Here is a 26,157-nt window from a genome sequence, read left to right on the forward strand (position 1 = left end):
CAGGATAAATCACACACAAGACTTAAAATGCTATTTTTGTGGAGGCTTTATTGTCTTCACAATTTATTGTTTCTTATCTGTGAAATTAAAGTAAATAAAAACTTTGAGGGAAATGGTTTCAGCTTACAGAAATAGACAGGAGGTCTGCATCGCTGCGCCGCATAGTTACATTTCTGGGAGGTGAACATGAGGCTACGGCATAGCCTCTGTGTCAATGTAGAGCCTATGGCAAAGGTACAACGTCGATTCAATGCAGAAGTATGAATTCCGCCCTAGTGGGCAAACGAACTTGAGTTCGACTGAACCGAACCAAACAGGGCAGGTGTGAATCTATGTGATTTCTAAAGACACAGTACTTATAGGTTATTAAATTACATAAGTAAAGATACCGCATTGAAAAACAAAAAGCTTTTTCTTAAGAAATATAATAAAATGAAGTGCTCAATCACAGAGGTTACTTTTTAAGCTTTGAGGAACGTGGAGAAAATATTTAAAGGGAACAGACACGGATAAAGAAACAGAGGGAGAGACTGCAGATGGTCAGATTAGGTCAGATTATTGTTTTTATTTGCTTCCTGAGACCAACAGATGTATGAGGAGAGGAGAGGAGGAAAAGAGGAGAGAGGGAACAACTCCTTCCAGCCTCTGAAGCCGCACAGAACAGATTGCAGCAGGGGAGAAAACAAAAAAAAAAGAAATCTGCTAAAAATACCACGTCTTCCTCTGGTTCTCACCCTCCATCTCTCCATCCCTCCTATCAGCACACACACACACACACACACACACACACACACACACACACACACCATTTGTTTTTATCAGCATACATTAACATGAGCACTCATGCCAGCTGAACTCTGGGGAGGAAGTTCAGGAGTGGGTGGGGAGTGGGTCGTGAGGTCACCACAGAGTGTCCAATCATCGATGAGGAGGGCAAGACACTGACGCCTGAGTCTACATATGTGTGTGTGTAATCTGTGGCTCAATCTCACCTACTATTTTAAGATCTACTCCCTCTCTCTTCATATGCTCTCTCTATCAGTCTTTACACAAGAGTAACTAAACTGCTGTGATGTACTGTTGCACTCACCCACACACACACACACACACACACACACACACACACACACACACAGTATATACATATATATACATGCACACTTTCACTGGAAGGCAGAGAGCAGTTTCTATTTATATCCAGGTGTGAAGATACACAGGTGCAGGTGAAAACCTCTCTTATGGGGCAGCATGTGAGTGAGTCAGTGGATGTGTGTGGAAAAGGCTAGTTGAGAGGGATATTCTGGATGATTCCGTGTTTAATGGAAACAAACAAATACAAGAGAAACCAGAGGAGGAGAAGAGCGAGGAAAACGCTCTATGAATTCTGTTAAGTGACTTTCTAGGAAAACAGGAAGTAATCTTTCCATCGCACTCTATGGCCTCAGGCTTCACTGCAGTGATAGCAGCGGATGTGTGTACAGTACGTTATGTTAAACCTGCAATAACTGGAGTTTTCTCCACTTGGGGGCAGCACACAGAAACAGCTGTGAACACAACACTGACATATTATCAGCATTTAAGTTGATCTGGTGAAGATGTTGGCAAACAGTAGCCTATTTACACATCCTGCAGTTACAGAGCAACATTACCATTCATTGAGGGCCATGTTTGTGTCCAGTAATCAGTCTCTTTTAGCTCTGTTTTTGGTCTCTACCAACTACAGAGCATTGGCGGATTATGAGCCAATGGGCCCCTGGCTATTGCTATTTGCTTTTTTTGTTGTTGCTCTACAACTCTTTGTGTCTTTTTTAGGTTGTTTTGAGTCTCTTTGCTGTTGCTTTATTTGTTTTGTAGTTATTTTGTGTCTATTTGTGATCATTTTGTGTCTATTTGTGATCATTTTGTGTCTATTTGTGGTCACATTGGGTCTCCTTGAGGTCACTTTGTGTCATTTTTTGGTCATTTTGTGTCTCTTCCATGTTGCTTTGTTTATTTTGTAGTCATTTTGGGTCTCCTTGAGGCCGTCTCTGTTGTTGCTTTATTTGTTTTGTAGTTATTTAGGGTCTATTTGTGGTCATTTGGTGTCTCCTTGAGGTCACTTTGTGGGGGCTTTTAGGTCGTTTTGTGTCTCTTCGTTATTGCTTTGTTTATTTTGTAGTTATTTTGTGTCTATTTGTGGTCGTTTTGTGTCTATTTGTGGTCATTTTGTGTCTCCTTGAGGTCACTTTGTGTCATTTTTTGGTCATTTAGTGTCTTTGTTTATTTTGTAGTCATTTTGGGTCTATTTGAGGTCTTTTTGTGTCTATTTGTGGTCATTTAGTGTCTCTGTTTATTTTGTAGTCATTTTGGGTCTCCTTGAAGTCACTTCGTGATTTTTTTTTAGGTCGTTTTGTGTCTCTTCGTTATTGCTTTGTTTATTTTGTAGTTATTTTGTGTCTTTTGTGGTCTTCTTGTGTCTATTTGTGGTCATTTTGGGTCTCCTTGAGGTCACTTGTTGTCTTTTTTAGGTCATTTGGTGTCTCTTTGTTTATTTTGTAGACATTTTGTGTGTTTTTGTGGTCTTTTGTGTCTATTTGAGGTCTTTTTGGGTCTCCTTGAGGTCACTTGTTGTCTTTTTTAGGTCATTTGGTGTCTCTTTGTTTATTTTGTAGTCATTTTGTGTGTTTTTGTGGTCTTTTGTGTCTATTTGAGGTCTTTTTGGGTCTCCTTGAGATCTTTTTGTGTCTATATGTGGTCATTTTGGGTCTCCTTGAGGTCACTTTGTGTCTTTTTGTGGTCTTTTTGTGTCTCTTTGTTTATTTTGTAGTCATTTTGGGTCTTGTTGAGGTCACTTTGGGTCTTTCTTTGAGGTCGTTCTGTATCTCTTTGCTGTTGCTTTATTTTGTAGTTTGGTACTTTTTTCTATCTTTCTGAGGTCATTTTGGGTCTATTTGTGGTCATTTTGGGTCTCCTTGAGGTCACTTTGTGTCTTTTTTTTACGTCGTTTTGTATCTCTTTGTTGTTGCTTTGTTTATTTTGTAGTTGTTTTGTGTCTATTTGTGGTCATTTTGTGTCTTTGAGGTCATATTAAGTACTTGTTCAGTACATTTTAATTCAAGTGACATTTTGCTGCTGAAGGCCAGGGGGGCCCCAGGTTAGGCCTGTTCAGTAATCCCTTTATGCTCCTATCTGTCTGTTTAGCTGCTAAATGCTCCACTATGTTAACCAGCTAGTATCAAACTTTGTCTGTCTGTTGTTTGGTGCTGAGCAAGCAGTGTACAGTGAGTATTTAGAGCTTTTTTTTTTTTCTTCTTTTTTAAAAGCAGCCAGAACAAGGCTAAGAGAGTGGTAGGAATAAACCAAAACATCCATCCATCCATTTTCATCCGTTTATCTGGGGCTGGGTCTCAGGGGCAGCGGGCCACGCAAAGCACCCCACAGCAACACTTTCTAGCTCCTCCTAAGGGACCCCAAGGCATTCCCAAGCTAGATGAGATATGTAATCCCTCCAGCATGTTCTGGGTCTGCCCCGGGGCCTCCTACCAGTGGGATGTGCCTGAAACGCCTCTAACAGGAGGCATCCTGATCAGATGCCCAAACCACCTCAACTGACCCATTTTGATGCAAAGGAGCAGCAGCTCTACTCCGAGCTCCCTCCAAATGTCTGAGCTCCTTACCCCATCTCTAAGGCTGAGCCATGACATCCCACGGAGGAAACTCATTTCGGCCACTTGTATCTGCGATCTCATTCTTTCCGTCACTACCCAGAGCTCCTGACCATAGGTGAGGGTTGGGACGTAGATGGACCAGTAAATCGAAAGCTTCGCCTTCCAGCTCCGCTTCATTTTACCCTAGGCTCTAAGTCGATGCAGAGCCTATGCCTTAGGTATGGTGTTGATTTGATGCAGAAGTATAAATCGTGCATGTTTCTCACTGTGTTGGACGTGCAAATAGGCAGATGTTTAATAAGTTCCATATCAACTTTAATTCATAACTGTACTTTGCACCAGCACATGCCACCGTGTCTACAAGTGTTTTGATGTGTGATTCCTTTGTTTTCACTAGTAAAATAGTGTGTTGTTGTGGTTTTACCTTCAGTGGAGGATCCGGACAGATCGATGACCACGTACACCTTCCCCTCTGGCTCCAGGTCAATCTGCAACAGACAAAGAGAGAGAGAAACAGAAAGTGAACCAGTGAGAAATAACACAGCTGAACAGTGAGTGCAGCAGGGGGGCTTTCCTCCAGCACAAACAAACAGATCAGTGCACATGGAAGAGGTCATTATCTCCACTACCAATACTCCTCCCCTCTAGGGGTGGGTAACATGGCCCCAAAATAATATCATGATGTTTCAGAGTATTTTTGAGATAACAATACTTTTGATGATATGACAAATTATTTGGAAAAAAATAAAAAATAAATGTATTATTAATTAAAGAAAATAGAATGGCAACAAAATAAGTGATATTCAGTAAAAACAAAATGATCTCTCATTTCTTTAGTTTGTGAACAACAGCAGTAACTCAGAGTGAGATTCAGATTCTGTGAACAACAGCAGTAACTCAGAGTGAGATTCAGATTCTGTTACAATATTAATACTTCAACTAAATAAAATCTACCACAAATTACACATTTAAACAGCTCCCAAATACAAAAAATGTCCCCTGGGATCTATATATAAAAATCAACAGGTGATTTCCTTCTTTTAGTAAAATCCTAAATGGTTATTTTTTTTCCACCTGGACCTTTATGCTCTGCCATTTCTCCTCTAATCATCACGCTGTAACCTGTGACAGGCTGTTATGACACCACAACTATCACACATTCACATATATGGAGTTTTAAAGGTTAATGACAAAATCACTTGACGACACTGACTCCCGTGTGTGCAGGAGAGGGAGAGACGCTGTGCTGCTGCCAGAGGAGCCGCTGAATGAGTTCCCTCTGAGCGGTAAGTCACTAAAAGAGTCTGAGAAGTCCGGGGCTGTTCATAAAACATTCAGGACGCCACAGTTTATTCCACACTACTGAAGCTGCTCCTCTTTTTGGAACCACCGCGGTGTCACTAATTATTTCGCTTTCAGCCAAGCTTGTTGTTGCCGTAAGAACAGTATGATGTCAACATGTCAACCAGCTGAAATATTGCATATTTTTCATTATGTTATTATACCGGTATTATCGTGAATGAGATGATATGGCACACCCCTACTCCCCACTAGTCACATCATTATCAGTATCACCATCTTTATCACTATTCTAATTTCTATCTTCATCATCATCGCTGCAGACCCCATTTACTCCTTTTATTGACATGATATCTCTTTCCGATTTGTTATCTGGACAAAGATTTGCAGTTATTTATAAGCATTCTCATTGTCTCGAATCTGCCCTTGTGATCTGATCTCAATGTGTAAATTAGGAAAGTGGAGCTTTTAGATGGAGAATTAAGGTACAAGTTAGGGGACTGTTCAACTTGCTGGGCTCATCTTTTTCTAGCTGCATTTACACCCATGAGTGGATCGTGAGACAATGGGCCCCTAGCCACAGATATGCTAAGGATGCTAAGGCCCCCATCTCTCCTACACAGGAGCAAGACGGACAGACCCTGTGGTGATTTTATGTCTCTTTGCAGTTGTTAAGCATTTTTTGTTGTTTTATGATTTGAGTGACATTGCGCAGGTGAGGCCCTTGACACATCAGGCCCCTGGGAATGTGACCAGTAGGTCCGTTCAGTAATCCATCAATTTCTACAATAAATCAGGCACTGCGGCAAACAGACCCAGGGTTGTGCGGCGGTGTGGGAGTGTCACTTCAATGGCCTATTCGTGGGGAGTGGAGGGTGGAGAGAAGAGAGTATTTGTCTTCAGTGAGTTTGATTATGTTGGCTTAAAAGTTTATTATTACAGTAGTATCTCTACTGTTAATCTTTACTGTTAAATAATGAAAGAACTTTTACAACTTCCAGATGTCAAGTTACAAATGTGGAATATGATTGAGTCAATAAACTCATATTAGGGCTGCAACTAACAATTATTTTCACTGTCGACTAATCTGTGGATTATTTCTTCGATTAGTCGACTAATCATTTTACCAAAAAATGTGTTACACCCCAAAATTATGTCATCTAATGTCTTGTTTCATACTCACGCCAAAGGGTTTTAGTTCACCGTCATGGGAGATTGAGTAAAGCTGCCAATATTTGAACGTTAGAAGCTGCAATAAGAGTATTTTGGGGTACTTTTATAGTACTTTTCTATGAAAAATGACTCAAACAGATTAGTGGACTACTAAAATAGTCACCGATTATTTTAATAGTCGATTAATCATCGATTAGTCGACTAATCATTGCAGCCCTAACTCATAGCGCCACAGTTTACATGAACAATATTCATCCAACTGTTTGGTGTGTTACAATAATTTAACAGGTGAGTTGACGCGTCCATTTGTCCTGAGTCCATGACCACCCAGTGTGTGCAGGAGAGGATCATTTTCATGCAGAGATTAATAAGGTAAAACATTAACTTTCTGCATATTATCCTACTGGAAATAATGTTATTATTAACTCTTAACGACTATGTACAATATATCGGTATATTTTCAAATAAGATATAAATTTAGACAACATCGTTTCATCGATCGTCAAGTTGTGTTAAATGATGCATACCAGTGTGCATCTCTCCTCTTTCACACTCTCCTCACAGCTCCGCCCCACTCACTCACTCCCTCACAAGTTCTCCATCAACACTCAGAGAGACACAGAGCTGCTCCTCTGTTTAATCTGCCTGTTAATTAGTCTACAGTGCGACATCGGTCTATATGTTGCACGTTCTAAATCAGTCTGTGAGATGAAATGATCGCACTGCGCTGTTAGTGTGTGTGTGAGGTGGATCATAGCAGGTTGCCGTTCTTCTTGGTAGTTGTAGTCTATTATGTGACAGCAACACAGATGTTTCATATACAAGACATATATAACACGGACAAAGTGTCTGGCTCCCTCCCTCCCTCGGCCTCTGTTGATGCTCTGTGAATAAATGAGATTTAAATCATTTTCCAGCACTAGATTAATTTGAAAGGCCACGGAAAGTTTTTTAACTCCCCCCACAAAGACTTTTAATTCTTCCAAACTACAATGGATTTAGGCCGACTTTATATTTTTATTGTCATGTTATAGTTTTGTGTCCTGTGCTGCAAACCTTTAAACCTCTATAGCTCCAGTGCTGTGTGCAGAAACATTAACGTACGTGTATTTTATTTTGATCACAGTCTGTTTTTATAAAAGTGCTTGTGACGTCTCAAATGTGGCTTTGACTTGCAACCAAAAACATGTCGCCCATTTCATAGAAAATACCAAGATGTATATCATGTATCGCCAGTCAGCCTGTAAATAACTAGCCCTACTATTTACCACAGCAGCAATAAAAAAGATTGAAGGCTTAAAATTTACTGAATACATTAAGAAATATTGTTCTGGCATGCGAGGCACGAGTCAAATCAGCTTTCTTAACAAAATGTTCTTGTGCTGTGAAGAGTTTGCAGCCAACACATTTGCAGCATTGCATGTTGGACAAAGTAATGCTTGTGGAGTCTCATCCAAACTTCTTATTTTTAGATCACCAGTGAGCCCAGTCCTTTCTCTCTCTGTCAACAGACTGTAAAATGGTAAGAATTGATTTCTTGTGTTCCTCACGGGGATGTTAAGAGTTGCCAAAACGCAGACTAGTTGCTGGAGGGTAACTGAAGGGGAAGCACCAGTGTTATAATCCATTAATCCTCTATAGACACGGCATAAATTACAACAATTACAGTTACAACAGAAATGAATGGAAGCTGATGAAATCACCATATTTCTTACTTTATCTTATCAATCATTACGGTTTTGAATTAAAAGATAATGAAGAGCAAACATCTTGAATTATGAGTCAAAATGAGTTCTGTGTGTTTGAGCAGGTGCAATCAAAATGGAGGCTCATTTATTCAGAACAGACAGAAACTGTCCTGCTCAAACATGGCTAGATAAGCAAACATACAATCGGCATAAGACTTATTCAACAAATAATGACATCACCCCCCCCCCCTTTCAAAAGACAAGTAGATTAGAGAGAGTGCAACAGAGAGCGCTAGAGAGACGGACGACACAGGAAGAGAGAGTGCAGGAGAGAGTGAGAAAGAGAGGTTTAAATCCTTCGCTAAGCTCTGGGACAGTAGCAGATCCTCTTATGCAACAGTCAGATTCGCACACAGGCAGCAACACACACACACACATATATGTCCATGCATTGCTGAACATGAGAAACAAAGCTTGCACAGGAACTAATATGAGACACGCTGCATTAGGGATAGAGAGAAAAAAATCAATTCTTAGAGCTAATGATTTTGTCTTGAAAGATTATATCTCGATGCAGAGGTCATGATCGCCTGTAACAAATTTTTTAACACTGGGCTGCACGTTCCTCACAGCTAAACCAACTGGATGGTGAAACGTAAAAAGCATAAACATGTGCATCCAGCCAAAAAGGGGTCAACAGACAGAGGTGTATAAACAATACTGTTACTAGATAAAACACAATGTAATGTTACCTGCCTGGTCGGGCATCTCATGCTGCCAACTTCTCCCTAAAGCAACATTAGCTGCTCTGTTTCAACGATGTTCGGCTGGAAAAAATGTGCACGCAGGCTGAAATTAAACCGAGCTGTGCTGTCGGGAGATGCAATGACTTAAACCACCGGTGAGAAAGAAAAATAATGACATTAGATGTAATTAGTTAAGGTATGAGTAGAGGAAGAAGTCCACTAGCCGCTAGGCTAATCTATGTAATATTTCTGTAAGCTGAAACCATTTCCCTCAGTGGAAACAAAGCTTTTATTTACTTTAATTTCACAGATAAGAAACAATAAATTGTGAAGACAATAAAGCCTCCACAAAAATAGTATTATAAGTCTTGTGTGTGATTTATCCTGGCTTCATATGAGCAGAGAAAAGATCGTTCGCTGCTAGGCTAATTTCTACAATGTAAAATGCCATAGGCTTGTGCTAATAACGTTAGCATGTTATATTTGTTTGGAAAACGTGTTTAGTATAAGACAGTTGTTTTGTCAGTAAACCTTGTGAGTTGTAATGGAGCCGAATTTTGTACCGTTACCTTTGTTAAATGTTGCTGTTGTCCCTGGCTTCATATGAGAAAAGGGAAAAGATCGCTAGCTGCTAGGCTCATCTATACAATGCAAAATGCCATAGACTCATGCTAATGACGTTAGCATGTTGTATTTGTGGGGAAATGTGTCCAGATAAAGACAAGTGTTTGTCTGTGAATGCTGCGAGTTATAGTGAAGCTGATTTGTGTACTTGTGTTTGACATTGTCTCTATTAAGCCATGTTTAATGAGTGTTTAATGTGTGTTTTGAATCAATTAAACTTTACAGCACTTCACACAAACCTCCACCGCCTACTAGTGTTTTAGAGGTGTAACTGCAGAGTGACACAGACACACCACCGCACAAGTATAAATGCTCACAACGGCGTAGGCTATGGCGTAGGGTCTGCATACAAGTATAAATCCCCCTTAAGGGTTTTTTTCTCTTTAAGACTGGTTGACAAGTCTACTCCATTTACACATAAGGGACATTATGCTGTGAGGGTCCAAAGGACAGAGGGATGTTGTATGCTGTAAAGCCCTGTGAGGCAAATTGTGATTTGTGATATTGGGCTTTATAAATAAAATTGATTGATTGATTGACATTAGTCGTTAGGGGCATCCCTAATCATAACAAATACTTCATGTTTTGAAAGTAGCAGGTGGTCACACAGCGAGAAAAAAAAATCATGTATAGAAATCACAAAGTTTGATGCACTGATAATTGTTTCACAATAATCACTCTGCAGCAGAACATATGTCAGGTCATGAAGAACCTCAGTCATGTGCCCTGAAATTACACAAATTTACAGACATGTTTTGTTTTGTTGATTAAATATTTGTTTTGCTGTAAATCCCTTAGACACATCAATGACTAATCAAAACACGGCACAGCAACAGTAAATAAAAAATTGTGGGAGGTAGAAACAGTGCACAGGTCTACTGTTTTGTTTTTTTGCCTTATAAAATACATTTCACGTTCCCTCAAATATGTAATATATATTTTTTATATAATCATCAAATACTTTTGCATTATACTCCCTTAAAATAAATATGTCCTGATGACCTAAAAATTACGTTAAGAAGTGAAATAAATCTAATTCTACCTGCTGTATTTTCCTTAGTAAAGTACTGTAAAAGCCCTGTGTCACAGTACATGGTAACATGATTAGAACATGAGCTTTGCATCATTTTATGGTTTGATTAATGTCAAGTAGAGCTCAAATAATCTGTCTCTTTTAATTATTCTGATAATGCAAAAATCTTCTCTGTTGTTTTTGAATTCGGATGCATCTCCCTGTGCTCTGGGCAGTGGCGTACGGTAATTACGACGGGCACCAGTGCACGCTACATACTAGTTATAAGGCGCGCACACACACATCAGCAACTGTTTATAAAAAAAGCCAAAGCAATTCAGATTTTATGCCCTAACAAGTTTCGTATGGTATCGTCTGGTCTGATCAAATAGAGACTTGACATTAGACGACATTAACATACACGTTACCCAACATCGTCAATGGTTACCTGTATCTGACAAAAAATATGGAGAAAAAAAATGATTTTCAATTAAAAAATAATTCTAATTTAATAGGTGTTTAACTAGTTTGTTCATGGTTTTCATTTGTTATAGATTGCTACTGACTATTTAACCAAAATACACCGGACAGGACTGGCAAAGGAAAGCAAAGGACAGGACAAGACAGGAAAGGAAAGGAAAGGAAAGGAAAGGAAAGGAAAGGAAAGGACAAGGACAAGACAAGACAAGACAAGACAAGACAAGACAAGACAAGACAAGACAGGACAGGTAAGGGCAAAACCAGACAAGACAGGAAAGGAAAGGAAAGGAAAGGAAAGGAAAGGAAAGGAAAGGACAAGACAAGACAGGAAAGGAGAAGAAAAGAAACGAAACAAAAGGAGAGAGGAGGAGAGGAGAGTAAGGACAGGAAAGGACAGGACAGGACAAGAAACAAAGGGAAAGAACGGAGAGGAGAGGAGAGGAGAGGAGAGGAGAGGAGAGGAGAGGAGGAACTAAAGGAAAGGAGAAGAGAGGAAAGGACAGGACAGAAAAAGGAAGGAAATTAAGAGAAAAGAAAAGAAAAGAAAGGAGAGAAGAACTGCACTGCCTGCACTGTCTATATTAAATGATAGCCTTTTTTTTTTAAATTACAAAAAATGAATTTTGAGATTAATCGTTAGTGACAATAATCATCAGATGATACTGTTGAGGAACCTATCTGGAGTTAAACATGATAATGGACACAGAGCCTGGAGCACATACGAGCATACGTGTAGTATCATCCCTTTGTTGCATGTATAACACACAACAACTGCATGGGATTTGTGACCTATAAACGCTGCCGGATTCTTGATGTCTACCCTTGAAAATGATGTGCTAATCCCCAAATGTAACCTCTTGCATAACAGCGCATCTCGGCAGGGATTTCAGCAGAAAGATTTGGAACAGAGTGGAGCAAATGGACAGCACCACCATTGATTTAGTGCTCGCGATCCTGAGGTGGCATGCTGGCCAACAAACAGCACTGTTCTCTCATCACCACTTACGAGGTGCCTTCAAGCGCGTATTTTCCTATCCAAAGCACCAAGAACTTCTACTACACAGATATGAATTTCTGAAGATGAGTTAGAGCTTGCCAGTGTTCAATACCATGCCAAAAAAATATAAAATAAACTGAATGTTTCTTCTGAATTTTATTCTTGGCAGGATGAAAAATCATCTAACAGTGAAACAAGCCACTAAATGACACAGTAATGTACATTTTTTTTGATACTGAATGCAGATGTAACACTGATTTATTTACTTTACCACTACAGAAGCTGTTAACTGCAAGTGAATGTTACGCAAATTGGTTCAAATTTGGGTCAAAATGAGATTAAAAATCATCTAAAATGTTTCCCATAGCCAGTGTAGCACTGATGGATTACAGTACACTAAAACATTTATTAAGGCTGGTGTAAGCACAGAAATTAAGATTAATTAAAATTGTATTCAATGAAATCCACTGCTGTTAGCTATGCAGACCGTTCAACGACAGTGTAACCATGTATCCTAGCAACAGGCGTTTCCATGGTTGCAGTGCTGCTTTTTTTTTTAATACTGTAGCTTGCAACAGAATTATTCAGAATGAATGTACATGGTAAGTAAATGTTCAATAAATCAGATGAGATGTGCAGCGAGCTGGTCCTTATTCGTTTTTGTTGTCATTTAAGGTTATTTTTTATTGAGGTTTTTCTACTTTAATAACGTCATCACAAAAAACAAATGCATAAACACAAACAGCAAACACATCTCTGCACTGTTCATAACACCTTATATCATCAGGTGACCTATTCTGGAAACGAACAAATGAACAAATGTTGTTCTTTTATTTTGTATTACTCTAATTGTTCGATTTGCTGTACCTCAGTGCAACCTACAGGTAGGGCGGGGCGATATTACAACTATGTACGATATATTTTCAAGCTCCGCCCCACTCACTCACTCACAAGTTCTCCAGCAACACTTTTTAGAGCCGTAACCTAACGTGCACCTCCCCAGAAATGTAACTACACATCGCAGCGACACAGACCTCCTGTCTATTTCTGTAAGCTGAAACCATTTCCCTCAGTGGAAACAAAGCTTTTATTTACTTTAATTTCACAGATAAGAAACAATAAATTGTGAAGACAATAAAGCCTCCACAAAAATAGCATTTTAAGTCTTGTGTGATTTATCCTGGCTTCATATGAGCAGAGGAAATCTCCGCTTGTCGCTAGGCTAATTTATACAATGTAAAAAGCCATAGGCTTGTGCTAATAACGTTAGCATGTTGTATTTGTTTGGAAAACGTGTTTAGTATAAGACAGTTGTTTTGTCAGTGAACCTTGTGAGTTGTAATGAAGCCGAATTTTGTAACATTACCTTTGTTAAATGTTGCTGTTGTCCCTGGCTTGACATGAGTAGAGGAAAAGTTTGCTAGCCGCTAGGCTAATATGTAAAATGCCATAGGCTTCTGCTAATGACGTTAGCATGTCGTATTTGTGGGGAAAATGTGTCCAGATAAAGACAAGTGTTTGTCTGTGAATGCTGCGAGTTATAGTGAAGCTGATTTGTGTACTTGTGTTTGACATTGTCTCTATTAAGTAATTTTTAATGTGTGTTTAATGTGTGTTTTTAATCAACTACACACTGTTTTGTAGGTGTAACTGTTGTAAAGCTGCATATTTTCAGACAGGGGAATAAAATCCCTGTCTTTGCATTTCATTTTGATCACAGTCTGTTTTTATAAAACTGCTTGTGACATCACAAATGTGGCCTTGACTTGCAGCTGAAAACATGCAGGCCCAGCCCATATATATTGTGTATCACCAGTCAGCCTGTGAATAGTGAGATATTAATTTTTGTCCATATCGCCCAGCCCTACCTACAGGGCAAATAGTTGCAAAGTTTGCTTATCTGCTTCAGTGATGGTATTTTATCTTTATTTTATTTTTATTGTGCTTTGTATTTTCCTAAAATTGTCTCCTGTTATTAGCTTGAATCGCGCATTGTAATAAATCCGGGATCAACCATGTAGAGCACTTTGTAACTTTGTTTTGAAAAGCGCTTTATAAATAAAGTTTATTATTATTATTATCATTATCATTATATAAAAATGACTTCTGTGGAAAAAAAAAAGGAATATAACTTTGGTTAAATAAATTACATCGTTAACATTACACTTGTGCTTTTCCTGCCCTGACAAGTCAGCATATCTGCCGTGAGAAAGCTGCACTGGAGTCGACGTACAGTCTCCCTTTCAGTGATTTTAAGCTCACCTGTCTCTGTTTGAACTGTCACACACCATGTCATTACATAAACCCCACCCTTCAGCGGGTAATTCAGGACAAAACAAACACTAATACACACGTATTATTAAATCAACAACCCTGGGGCATTTTAATGTAGTCAAGTCGACTGGGGATTGTACTGAACCTAACCACAGGTGTGTCACTTAGTTTAACCGTACATTATTTCAAAAGTCAATACAGGCAATACAGTGAGAGTTTGATGTATGATTCATACCGATTCCTTAAAGCTGCACTAAACAGTATTTTTCAGGGAAGCATCAATTTATTGGCTGCATGTCGGAATCAGCCGATATTTGCCTTGTCGAGTTACTTTACGATGCATTCAAGCTCTATTCTGTAAAAATGAGAATTGGGTAAGTAGTGCTGGGCGGCTTAGCGGTTCATTCAGTATACCAGTATTGATTTTCCATGTGATATGAATTTTTCATACACCATCATATCGCCGCATAGTTGGGACCATGGACTAGGGCTGGGCGATATGGACAAAAACTTGTATCTCAGTATTTACAGGCTGACTGGTGATAAACGATATATATCTCAGTATTTTGTACGAAATAAGCTACATGTTTTCAGTTGCAAGTCAAAGCCACATTTGAGACGTCACAAGCAGTTTTACAAAAACAGACTGATCAAAATAAAATGCAAAGACAGGGATTTTTTTCTCCTGAAAATATGACAACTCACATTAAACACACATTAAACTCACATTAAACATGGTTTAATAGCGACAATTTCAAACACAAGTACACAAATGAGACAAAGCACTTGTCTTTTGCTGGACACATTTTCCCCAAAAATACAACATGCTAACGTTATTAGCACAAGCTTATGACATTTTACATTGTATAAATTAGCTTAGCGGCTAGTGGACTTTTCCTCTACTCATATGAAGCCAGGAACAACAGCAACATTTAACAAAGGTAATGTTACATAATTCAGCTCCATTACAACTCACAAGGTTCACTGACAAAACAACTGTCTTACACTAAACACATTTTCCAAACAAATACAACATGCTAACATTATTAGCACAAGCCTATGGCATTTTACATTGTATAAATTAGCCTGCTGACGAGCGGAGATTTCCTCTGCTCATATGAAGCCAGGATAAATCACACACAAGACCTAAAATGCTATTTTTGTGGAGGCTTTATTGTCTTCACAATTTATTTATTATCTGTGAAATTAAAGTAAATAAAAGCTTTGTTTCCACTGAGGGAAATGGTTTCAGCTTACAGAAATAGACAGGAGGTCTGCGTTGCTGCGATGTGTAGTTACATTTCTGGGGAGGTGCACGTCAGACTACGGCTCTAAAAAGTGTTGCTGGAGAACTTATGAGTTTATATCTTACTTGCAAATATATCAATATATTGCACATAGTCATTATAGTAGTCTTCTGTTATAGATATAGATAAGTGGCTTAAACCATAAACTGATCCTCAAAATTGTTGATTTTTTTCTATCAAGAGAGAAGTGGATTAGTCAGCTGATAGTGTCAGCAATATCAGAATGATATATACAATGATAGAGGATTTCATTCACATCACCAGCCCTGTTAAATGAACTGTAACGTGACTTGGATTTAACCTGCTGTGTACAGACACACACGTGCACTCAGTTTCCCCGCCCCAACAACAAAAGATGGGAGGAGAGAGAGCTGGAGAATCTAGTTCGCCTCATTAATCTTGTTAGTCCAATTAGGACACTGATACAGCCAGGGAGACGGATAACTTCACAAACCCTCACACACACACACACACACACACACACACACACACAAGAAGCTGAGCATGTGTGTCTGGGGATTTCAAAATGGACTTCAGAGGGAGGTTAGCGTTAAACACACATACAAGCTTAACTCTCTTGCGTTCGTCCCATTGCCATACAAAAACACACAGACAGTATGAAAACACACACACACCATATGCAGCAGCACACAGAAGCACTCAACCAAGCAGACAGGGCACTCAAAGCTTGCATTATATCAATACTGTGGAGCTAACCCCCTCCCACTCTCCGTCCATCTAGCTCGCTATCTCTGTCCAACCAGACAGCTCTCTCTGTCTCTCTCAGGAGCGTTTAGTCTCAGTGACAGCCTCCCACATCCATCTGTCAAATAACAAATTTCGGCTTCGAGAGAGCTCGACCGCGTTCACACAATAACATGTGTGTTTGCGTGTGTGTGCCCTTCTTTCTATCACTCAGCAACTCAAGCGTGTCCGCCTGCACACACACGCTCACACTCAGGAGGCCCATGCTGAGTGAGACAGCATGAGAGTCATGCATCTTTAATGTAACATCACAGACGGCTAATAATGTAAGAGGAGCTGAGCTGCATGGTGGTGGTGTTGAAGGGGGAGGTTCAACAAAGCCCGCACCCCCGCCACAAGTGACGGGTCCCACAGTCCAGTAGCATCAACTAGACGGGGTGAGAATCTGATTTAGGAGAATGGACATCCCCGATCAAATCATCCTGTCTGTTCAGTCGTCTTAGAGCTCACACACAGTCAACACGAGTGTGTGATATCCAGATGGACTGGCAGACGGCCTGTTGAGCAGCCGCTGTAGATCAGACAGTCAACGCTGTTGGATCGCTCTAAATGAAAATACGATTCATGAAGACTCGAGCTGCAGAAGGAAGCCTTGTTTCTAATCATACTGTGATTTAAATTGCAATCATTTTCATAACTTAAACTCAACTCTTGGCCTGTGTTGGTAAGGACCAGGTATCGTTAACATTTGAACCGATGCTGGTAACCCTTCTGGTGCCTGTGATTTGGTCATGCTACCCAATGGTACCTGTTTTTAGTGCTTTATTTTCTCTGTAGTAACAAAAATTACTTTTGTAACAAGCTACTGCTCTTTTCTACTTACACATAGAGCTAATCGTCTGTCTGTCTGTGTGTATCTGTGTGTCTGCTCTTCTAGCCGTGACACCAGGTGGGGCTGGGCGATATGGACAAAAGTTCTTATTAATAATTACCTGCTTCACATGGCCGATAATTTGACATTGTACAAAATAAGTGTATAACCTGTTTATGTACACCTGACAGTAAGAATGGTTAAGATGTAGTGAGAAAGTATGGATGATGAATAACCCTACAATACAGATGAACATAATAAATACCAGGATGTGAAAGTAAAATGACTTTAAATCAGTATTGAATCTATAGTTAACAGTAAGAGAGAGGGAGATGATGAAGCCCATTGTTACGGTGTAATTCTCTGGTGTATCAGGAAAGCCTAGTTCACATTACACGATTTTCACCCTGATTTTGCGCCATGGCGACTATCGTAATCTTTTGAGTGTTCATACCTGGCGACGTGTGTTTCTGTCAGCGGGAGTCTCGCCAGCTGCGTTACGACCTGTGTGTGCACACCACAAGATTTCTCCACTGAGCCCTCGCCGACAGAGCCCCAGATAATGCGGTGACGTCACCAAACTACGATTTTTTTAACTTGGAGACGTGTTGAATTAGATCTGCCTCCAGGGCCTGGGTCCAAACACAACGCGCTCCCCGTGATCCTGTGGACGCCGCCATTGTTGTTGTTGCTTGCCAGCCGGCTTGGGAGAGAAACAAGCAACTAGGGCTGTGGAAACAAGCCCAAAAGAAGCGACTATCATGCGTTTAAATAACTTATTAGACGGATATATATAGAGAAAGCTGACGTTTAGAGAGCAAGCCCAAATAAGCAACTCCACTTTAGAAACAAGCCCAAAGTCGCAGCTAATAAGCAGACCTGGCAACCCTGCAGCTTGTCCTCCTCACATTTCTTCCGTCCTCCTGCGTGCTGACGTGGGACGTATCCTGCTTCTCATTGGCTGATGCTCTTTGTCAGTCGTGTCAGCCTTCTCCAGTTTCCTAGCATGCCAGATATCCAGTCCCAGTCACAGACGAGGGGGCGACTTGCTCGTAGGCTCGTTCACACTCGAGGACTCGTCATGGCAGACTATCTACCGTCTCACCTCCGACCCAAGGTGGCTCTCAAGATCCTCTGCGACATCAAAATCTGACAGCTGACTCGTGAGAGCATCGGCAGGTCAGCGTTACATCTGCTGTATGAAATGTTTATATCGTCACACTGCATTTTTATAAACACACCCAGGGGCCGTCTCAACTACCATGTAGATTACCATTACCATATCAACTACCATTTTAAAAGCTCGGTGTTGGATGTTAGCCACTGCTGCTAATTATCTCCAGCTAACACTCTGGAGACGGTCCTCCGGCGTAGTGTCTAATCTGCGTCAGGCGGTCAGAGATCATGTCTTCCCCTGGAACTGTGAAAGACGTCCACACTGCGACATGTTTTGCCCTCTAGACACCGTACTGCAGTTCTTATTGTTCTTCTTCTCTGTGTTTATTGGCGGCTCACAAACTAAGTTTAAAGGTACGTGTACCGCCATCCACTGTGTTGGGTGTGTAGCCTAGATGCTGCCGTTGTTCAGTCAATGAAAGCAGTCTGGCCTCGTTTTATCAGCGCTATTTATCAGCTATAATTTTAATTATCGGAATAATGCATAATTACAAAAATGTCCCATTATCGGCTGATAATTTATCAGCCTGATATATATCGTGCATCCCTAGTAGATACAGTGGTGTGAAAAAGTGTTTGCCCCCTTCCTGATTTCTTACTTTTTTGCATGTTTTCCACACTTAAATGTTTCAGATCATCAAACAAATTTAAACATTAGTCAAAGATAACACAAGTAAACACAAAATGCAGTTTTTAAATGAAGGGTTTTATTAATGAGGAAGAAAAAAATCCAAAGCTACATGGCCCTGTGTGAAAAAGTGTTTGCCCCCTAAACCTAATAACTGGTTGGGCCACCCTTAGCAGCAACTACTGCAATCAAGCGTTTGCGATAACTTGCAATGAGTCTTTTACAACGCTGTGGAGGAATTTTGGCCCACTCATCTTTGCAGAATTGTTGTAATTCAGCCACATTGGAGGGTTTTCGAGCATGAACCGCCTTTTTAAGGTCATGCCACAGCATCTCAATAGGATTCAGGTCAGGACTTTGACTAGGCCACTCCAAAGTCTTCATTTTGTTTTTCTTCAGCCATTCAGAGGTGGACTTGCTGGTGTGTTTTGGATCATTGTCCTGCTGTAGAACCCAAGTTCGCTTCAGCTTGAGGTCACGAACAGATGGCCGGACATTCTCCTTCAGGATTTTTTGGTAGACAGCAGAATTCATGCTTCCATTTATCACAGCAAGTCTTCCAGGTCCTGAAGCAGCAAAACAGCCCCAGACCATCACACTGCCACCACCATATTTTACTGTTGGTATGATGTTCTTTTTCTGAAATGCGGTGTTACTTTTACGCCAGATGTAATGGGACACAGACCTTCCAAAAAGTTCAACTTTTGTCTCGTCAGTCCACAGAATATTTTCCCAAAAGTCTTGGGGATCATCAAGATGTTTTCTGGCAAAAATGAGACGAGCCTTAATGTTCTTTTTGCTTAGCAGTGGTTTTCGTCTTGGAACTCTGCCATGCAGGCCATTTTTGCCCAGTCTCTTTCTTATGGTGGAGTCATGAACACTGACCTTAACTGAGGCAAGTGATGCCTGCAGTTCTTTAGATGTTGTTGTGGGGTCTTTTGTCACCTCTTGGATGAGTCGTCGCTGCGCTCTTGGGGTAATTTTGGTCGGCCGGCCACTCCTGGGAAAGTTCACCACTGTTCCGTGTTTTCGCCATTTGTGGATAATGGCTCTCACTGTGGTTCGCTGGAGTCCCAAAGCTTTAGAAATGGCTTTATAACCTTTTCCAGACTGATAGATTTCAATTACTTTTTTTCTCATTTGTTCCTGAATTTCTTTGGATCTCGGCATGATGTCTGTAGCTTTTGAGGATCTTTTGGTCTACTTCACTTTGTCAGGTAGGTCCTATTTAAGTGATTTCTAGATTGGGAACAGGTGTGCAGTAATCAGGCCTGGGTGTGGCTACAGAAATTGAACTCAGGTGTGATCAACCACAGTTATGTTTTAACAGGAGCTGGGGGGCAAACACTTTTTCACACAGGGCCATGTAGCTTTGGATTTTTTTCTTCCTCATTAATAAAACCCTTCATTTAAAAACTGCATTTTGTGTTTACTTGTGTTATCTTTGACTAATGTTTAAATTTGTTTGATGATCTGAAACATTTAAGTGTGGAAAACATGCAAAAAAGTAAGAAATCAGGAAGGGGGCAAACACTTTTTCACACCACTGTATATATACTTAAGATAGTTTTCTTTTTTTAACCTACTATGATTAATGTTGCTGTGACCCGCACACCAACAAAGAGGCTAACAGTCCACCAAAAGTTCCCTAATCAACACGTTACATCTCATTTGTTTAATTCATACAAATAACAAAGACTAAAAATGTAAACAACCTCCATTTTACTGAGGTTATGTGTTGGACTATGTCTTGTCTCTGAGCAGTTGCCAGCCAACCAGCTGAGAAGCCCTCAAAATCAATGGTCACCAATACTTACTTGATATCGTACAGCTTTGTTAAGATAATGTAATTAATCTAAGTTATAAATACAATCGTGGCTCATGTGATTTCATAAATGCCCTATTCAAAAGCACAAATACAACTTTTATTCAACCCTGCTGTGTCCATGTCTGAAATGTAAGACATCTAATTTCGTTCAAAATGTATCCTCCTTTGTGGATTTGCAAAAATACACACACTCTGGGGTCACAGAAAAAACGAGGGGGCTAACGGTGTGCATTTCACCTGCTGTCCCAGAGCTCTCACATAACCTCCCATTTCTTCCCTTTCACTGACAACATGCATTAAACACCCTCTGGCACACACACACACACACACACACACACACACACACACACACACACACACACACACACACACCAAAGGTTGACCTGATTTGGCATCAGTGGGCAGAGCAGCATGCTTATCTTTGTGTGTGTATTGTCACAGTCTTAAATCCAGTCTGTCCTACTTAACCAGCAGGTCACTGAGGGATGGAGCCTATGATGTCATGCAGCTCGCCATTGGTGAGGGAATGGGCTAATGACAATATGGCTGTGACCTCAACGATCAGAGTCATGTCTTGGCAGAGGATGGAGATGCTGTGCTCGGCCCTTACACTGAAGTACAATGGTATTATGAAGGTAATGGGGGATATTTTCAACTTTACATTCCATGGCAAAAAATACAGTCAAGGCCCAATCACATAAAAAAGTCCTACAGCAGAGCTCATCCACCCATTTTGCAGTCAGTGCTACAAACTGGATGACGTAGTTGGTGAACTACTGTAGCTGTTGAGTTAACAGCAAACACTGAGTGACAACAACTACGCCCACATTTAAGAACAATGTTTGCAGTGGAAATGCAAGGGTCTAGGTACCATGTCTGAAGGGTTACTTACCCTAGTGTTTCCACTGCAAACAGTACTCTTAAATGTGGGCGGGGTTGTTGTCACTCACTGCTCCGTCATAGCGCTCACTGTATTTCCTCATTACTGGTGACACAGATGGAAGTCTGCACCTCGATTATCATCCACAGGGTTTAGTGCTGCCGAAGCCCACAGGAACAACGCTCCACAATGCTTTTTTTTTGTTGTTGTTGTTGTTCTCAGAGTGAGGATTAGAATATATGCAGTTCACATAACCCGACCAAAATTAATATATATAAACACTTGAAGATCCACTCATTACTAAAAGTGTATGTCATAAAAAAACTAAAGTGATGGTCAAAGTTGTCACAGTGAAATTTAAGGTGTGTTGATGGATTCATGTCGTCACCTCATGCATTGAGTAACATTACAAGTTAACGTTCCACCTTAAAAGTCACCTCAAAACCAGCCACAACTCAGCCCTGAGCAGAGTGACCGTCCTCTACTGACCAATCAACAGACTGCAGTGTTCACAGCTCCACCTTTTGGTACCAGATCTGTGTGCTAGGTACCCCAACAGAGGGGGGACCAAAAATGGGGACGGTACAGAACGGTTCCATTGGTACCATCCACAACTTTTCACAGTGGAAACAGAAAAAAAGCACACCGAACTGAACTATACCGTACTGCTCGGTGGAAACGGGGCTTTTGGTTCCAAAGGTACCATACCAAAAGTGTTTGGTGGAAACAGTGACCATAACAATGTTCTTGGTATTGCACTGCAAAAATGAACAATTCATAATCTATCATGCGCACCATAATAACGAGCAGCCAAATGGGAAACAATATGCACACCACCTTCCCAGCTATGAGTCAGAGTCTGAAATTTCTGACAGCTACAATATCTACAATAGGGTTGCAAAAGTATACCAGTTTCAAGGTATACTGTGATATTATACTGATGGTTATCGTACCGTGTACATTTGCTTATCTATGATATTGAAAAAAAATCTCACCTTTATTGTTATTTTCTAAACTGAGAATATTTACACATACTTCCATTAAAAATGGTTTCAAGTTTCAAATACAGTAATAAACCATATGTTTAACCAAAAATAACCCTTCTATTTTAATTCCTTTAAAAGGTCATTCTGACTGATAGTAATACTAATTCGTGACACTGTGAAACCGTACCGTTAAAATTCATATCGTTGCCACCCTAACCTTCAACTAGCGTCAGTTAAAAAGTGGAAGAAATGCTGCAAAGCCCTTAATATCAACACAATATTTTAACCATTGTTTAAAAAAGGGATGGTGACTGGCCTCTTATTTTAGTCCTCCAGTAATTAATCCTGGCTGCTGTAAGTACGAGCATGTGAGTGAGTGAGTGAGTGAGTGAGTGAGTGAGTGAGTGAGTGCATGTACATGCCACACAGTGAGGACTAGGGGAGGGCGATATGGCCCTAAAATAATATCACAATATTTCAGGGTATTTTCGCAATAACAATAATTTGGACGATATTACAAATAAGTAAAATATAAATATTTTATTCACCTTCAAATATTCAGTAAAAACAAAATGATCTCTCATTTCTTTAGTTTGTGAACAACATCAGTAACTCAGATTCTGTATACAATATTAATAGCTCAACAAAATACAATCTACCACAAATTACACATTTAAACAGCTCCCAAATACAAAAAATGTCCCCTGGGATCTATATATATAAATCAACAGGTGATTTCCTTCTTTTAGTAAAATCCTAAATGATTGAGTTGGGTTTTTTCCACCTGGACCTTTATGCTCTGCCATTTCTCCTCTAATCATCACGCTGTAACCTGTGACAGGCTGTTATGATACCACAACTATCACACATTCACATATATGGAGTTTTTGGTCGTGCCACGAGCGTCAAGTAGGTTTACATTACCAAAGGTTTATGACAAAATCACTTGACAACACCGACTCCTGTGTGTGCACGGTGAGAGAGGAGAGGGAGAGACGCTGTGCTGCTGCCAGAGGAGCCGCTGAATGAGTTTCAAATATTGCAAATATCATGATATGAAAAAGTCATTTGATATTAAAAAAATACCGTTATTGTCGTGAACGAGTTGATATGGCACAGCCCTAGTGAGGACCAAAAAATGTATTTTAACAACAGAGTGAGGACATTTTGGTCGGTCCTCACTTTTTCAAAAGCCTGTTTGAGGGTTAAGACTTGGTTTTAGGGTTCAGGTTAGAATAAGGTTTAGGTTAGGGTTCGGGTCTAGGAAATGCATCATGTCAATGAGGGTCCTCACAAAGATAGAAATACAAGGATGTGTGTGTGTGTGTGTGTGTGTGTGTGTGTGTTGATGCCAAGTGTCGAACAGCGGCTGGCTGACATCTGACGTGGTCCGTGTCCCTGTGAGGAAATGTTACACTGTGTGGTCATCATGTCTCCTAGACGCCTCCAGCTTGATATATTTACATGTACACACAGCTTGTTTCTACACCTCGTCTTCTGCTCCCTCTCCTTCATCACCACCCTCCTCCTCTTCTCCACAGCCTTCTCCTCATTTTCCTCTCACCTCCTCCAGTCTCCCTCCCTTTTTCTTCATTTCTATCTCCTCTGCTTTCTTCCTATATCGTCTGTCTGTCTGTCTGTCTGTCTGTCTCCAGGACATGCAAATTTAAAAAATAATTTAAGTTCTTCTTCTTATAGCCTTTTGAAGCTAACTTAAACTGTTTAAAAGACTAATTTAAAACCAGTGGATCAAACCAACCTATTTCCAAATTAAAATCGCCAAAGGCCCTGACACACCAGCCAACTGTCCGCTGTTGGGCAATGTCAGGTCGTAGGTGGGCGTCTATTGCCTGAGGTTTGGCGGTGTGGCCCTTGTCAGCCCTTGTTGACACTGGCGACCCCTAATCCTGTCAGAGAGTGAAATCACTATAGCCCCGTTTCAGTATGGTACCTTTGGAACCAACAGTAACCCTTCAGACATGGTACCCAGACCCTAGTGTTTCCACCGCAAACGGTACTCTTAAATGCGAGCTGAGCTTCTCAGGCAAGCTCAGGGGTTTAGTGTTGCTGGAGCCCACAGGAACGACACTCCACAACGCTTTTTTTTTTTCCTCCGAGTGAGGATGGGAAATTATATATAAATATATATAAACGCTTAAAGATCATCTCATTACTACAAGTGTGTCATATAAGGAAAATGATGGTCAAAGTTGTCACAGTGAAATTTAAGGTGTGCTGATAGATTCATGTCGTCACCTCATGCATTGAGTAACATTACAAGTTAACGTTCCACCTTAAAAGTTGCCAGCAGTCTACCCAGTTGCAAGGGAGGCAGCAAAACATCCTTTCATTTTATAGTTACAGTTTACTAATAAAACTCTCCACAGTATGAACAGTAGTTACATGAGCCTCAAAACCAGCCACAACTCAGCCCTGAGCAGAGTGACCGTCCTCTATTGACCAATCAACAGACTGCAGTGTTCACAGCTCCACCTTTTAGTACCAGATCTGTGTGCTAGGTACCCAACAGAGGGGGGACCAAAAATGGGGACGGTACAGAACGGTTCTATTGGTACCATCCACAACTAAAAAAAAAATTAATTAAAAAAAAAAAGTACCCAACTGAACTGTGCCATACTGCTCGGTGGAAACGGGGCTTATGATTGGCAGTTCAGCTCAGTGCACGAGAGGAGAAATGGCAGTGAGGAATGCAAACAAACAGCTAAAGTCACAAGGGAATGAGATCAAAGGAAACCTCTTTTATTAGGTTAGATTTTTTTTTTTAGCCATGGAGCAGTTTAGCTGCCTTAAGGCTTTCCATGCAGGCGCGTGGAAGGGCAGAGAGGTGTGCTCTCTCCAGCTCGGGCTTTCCACATAGGCGCGTGGAAGAGGCTTTTTGTGTAGGCCAGAGAGGCCCCAGAACAGAGCCATACCGCCAAATATAATACTGCAAACAGAAATAAAGTTTTCTTTAAGTGTTCCTGACTGAATTAGCAAAATCATAAACAAAAATAATTTTGGTCTACACAGTGAAAATGCTTAAAGACAGACTACAGTTGTATCTCCTTGTTTTTTTTTTTCATAGGTTTGGTCATAATATACCATTTCACACACTGGCTACACTGTGGGCACGTGGCATTCTTACATACAGCTTTACAATAACATCTGTGACAACAGCAGCCAAATGTAACCCTTTAATCTAAACAGCTTATTTAGAAGTGAAAAGTAAAATCAACAACACTGCAGTCATCCTTTGAATTTCTCTGCCACTGCTGCCATACCATAGTTACCACAGGAATGCACAGGCACAGTTCTGTTTACAGTGGTATGTGGCTCACCTCTATATAAAGGCGATGCAGGGCAATTTTATTTATATAACACATTTCATTACAAGTAAACTCAATGTGCTTCAAATGCAGGTAATGTACAGAAAACACTTCAGTATGAGGCAACAGGATCTGCATTAATATGAGAGCTCTACAGTATTGCTCTAAATAGGGCTGGGCGATTTAACGACTATGTACCATATATATTGATATATTTTCAAGCCACATATAAATTTAGACAAAACAGTTTATATCGATATAGTGTCAAGTTGCTTTACATGACACATACCAGTGTGCATCTTTCCTCTCTCACACTCACTCACTCACAAGTTCTTCAGCAACACTTTTTAGAGCCGTAGCCTGACGTGCACCTCCCCAGAAATGTAACTACACGTCGCGGCGACGCAGACCTCCTGTCTATTTCTGTAAGCTGAAACCATTTCCCTCAGTGGAAACAAAGCTTTTATTTACTTTAATTTCACAGATAAGAAACAATAAATTGTGAAGACA

At 40.4% G+C, this 26,157-nt stretch overlaps 1 protein-coding gene across 1 annotated transcript in view; it reads right to left on the minus strand.

Moving 5' to 3' along the window:
- prkcea (protein kinase C, epsilon a) overlaps positions 1 to 26,157 on the minus strand; it is a 60,789-nt gene that overhangs the window by 26,286 nt on the left and 8,346 nt on the right. The window contains exon 2 of the mRNA XM_050060100.1: positions 4,072 to 4,135. Within this exon, the coding sequence (XP_049916057.1) occupies positions 4,072 to 4,135 (64 nt within the window). The remainder of the gene's footprint in view (positions 1 to 4,071; positions 4,136 to 26,157) is intronic.

The sequence above is a fragment of the Epinephelus moara genome, chromosome 13, assembly GCF_006386435.1.
Source record: "Epinephelus moara isolate mb chromosome 13, YSFRI_EMoa_1.0, whole genome shotgun sequence".
NCBI lineage: Eukaryota > Metazoa > Chordata > Actinopteri > Perciformes > Serranidae > Epinephelus > Epinephelus moara.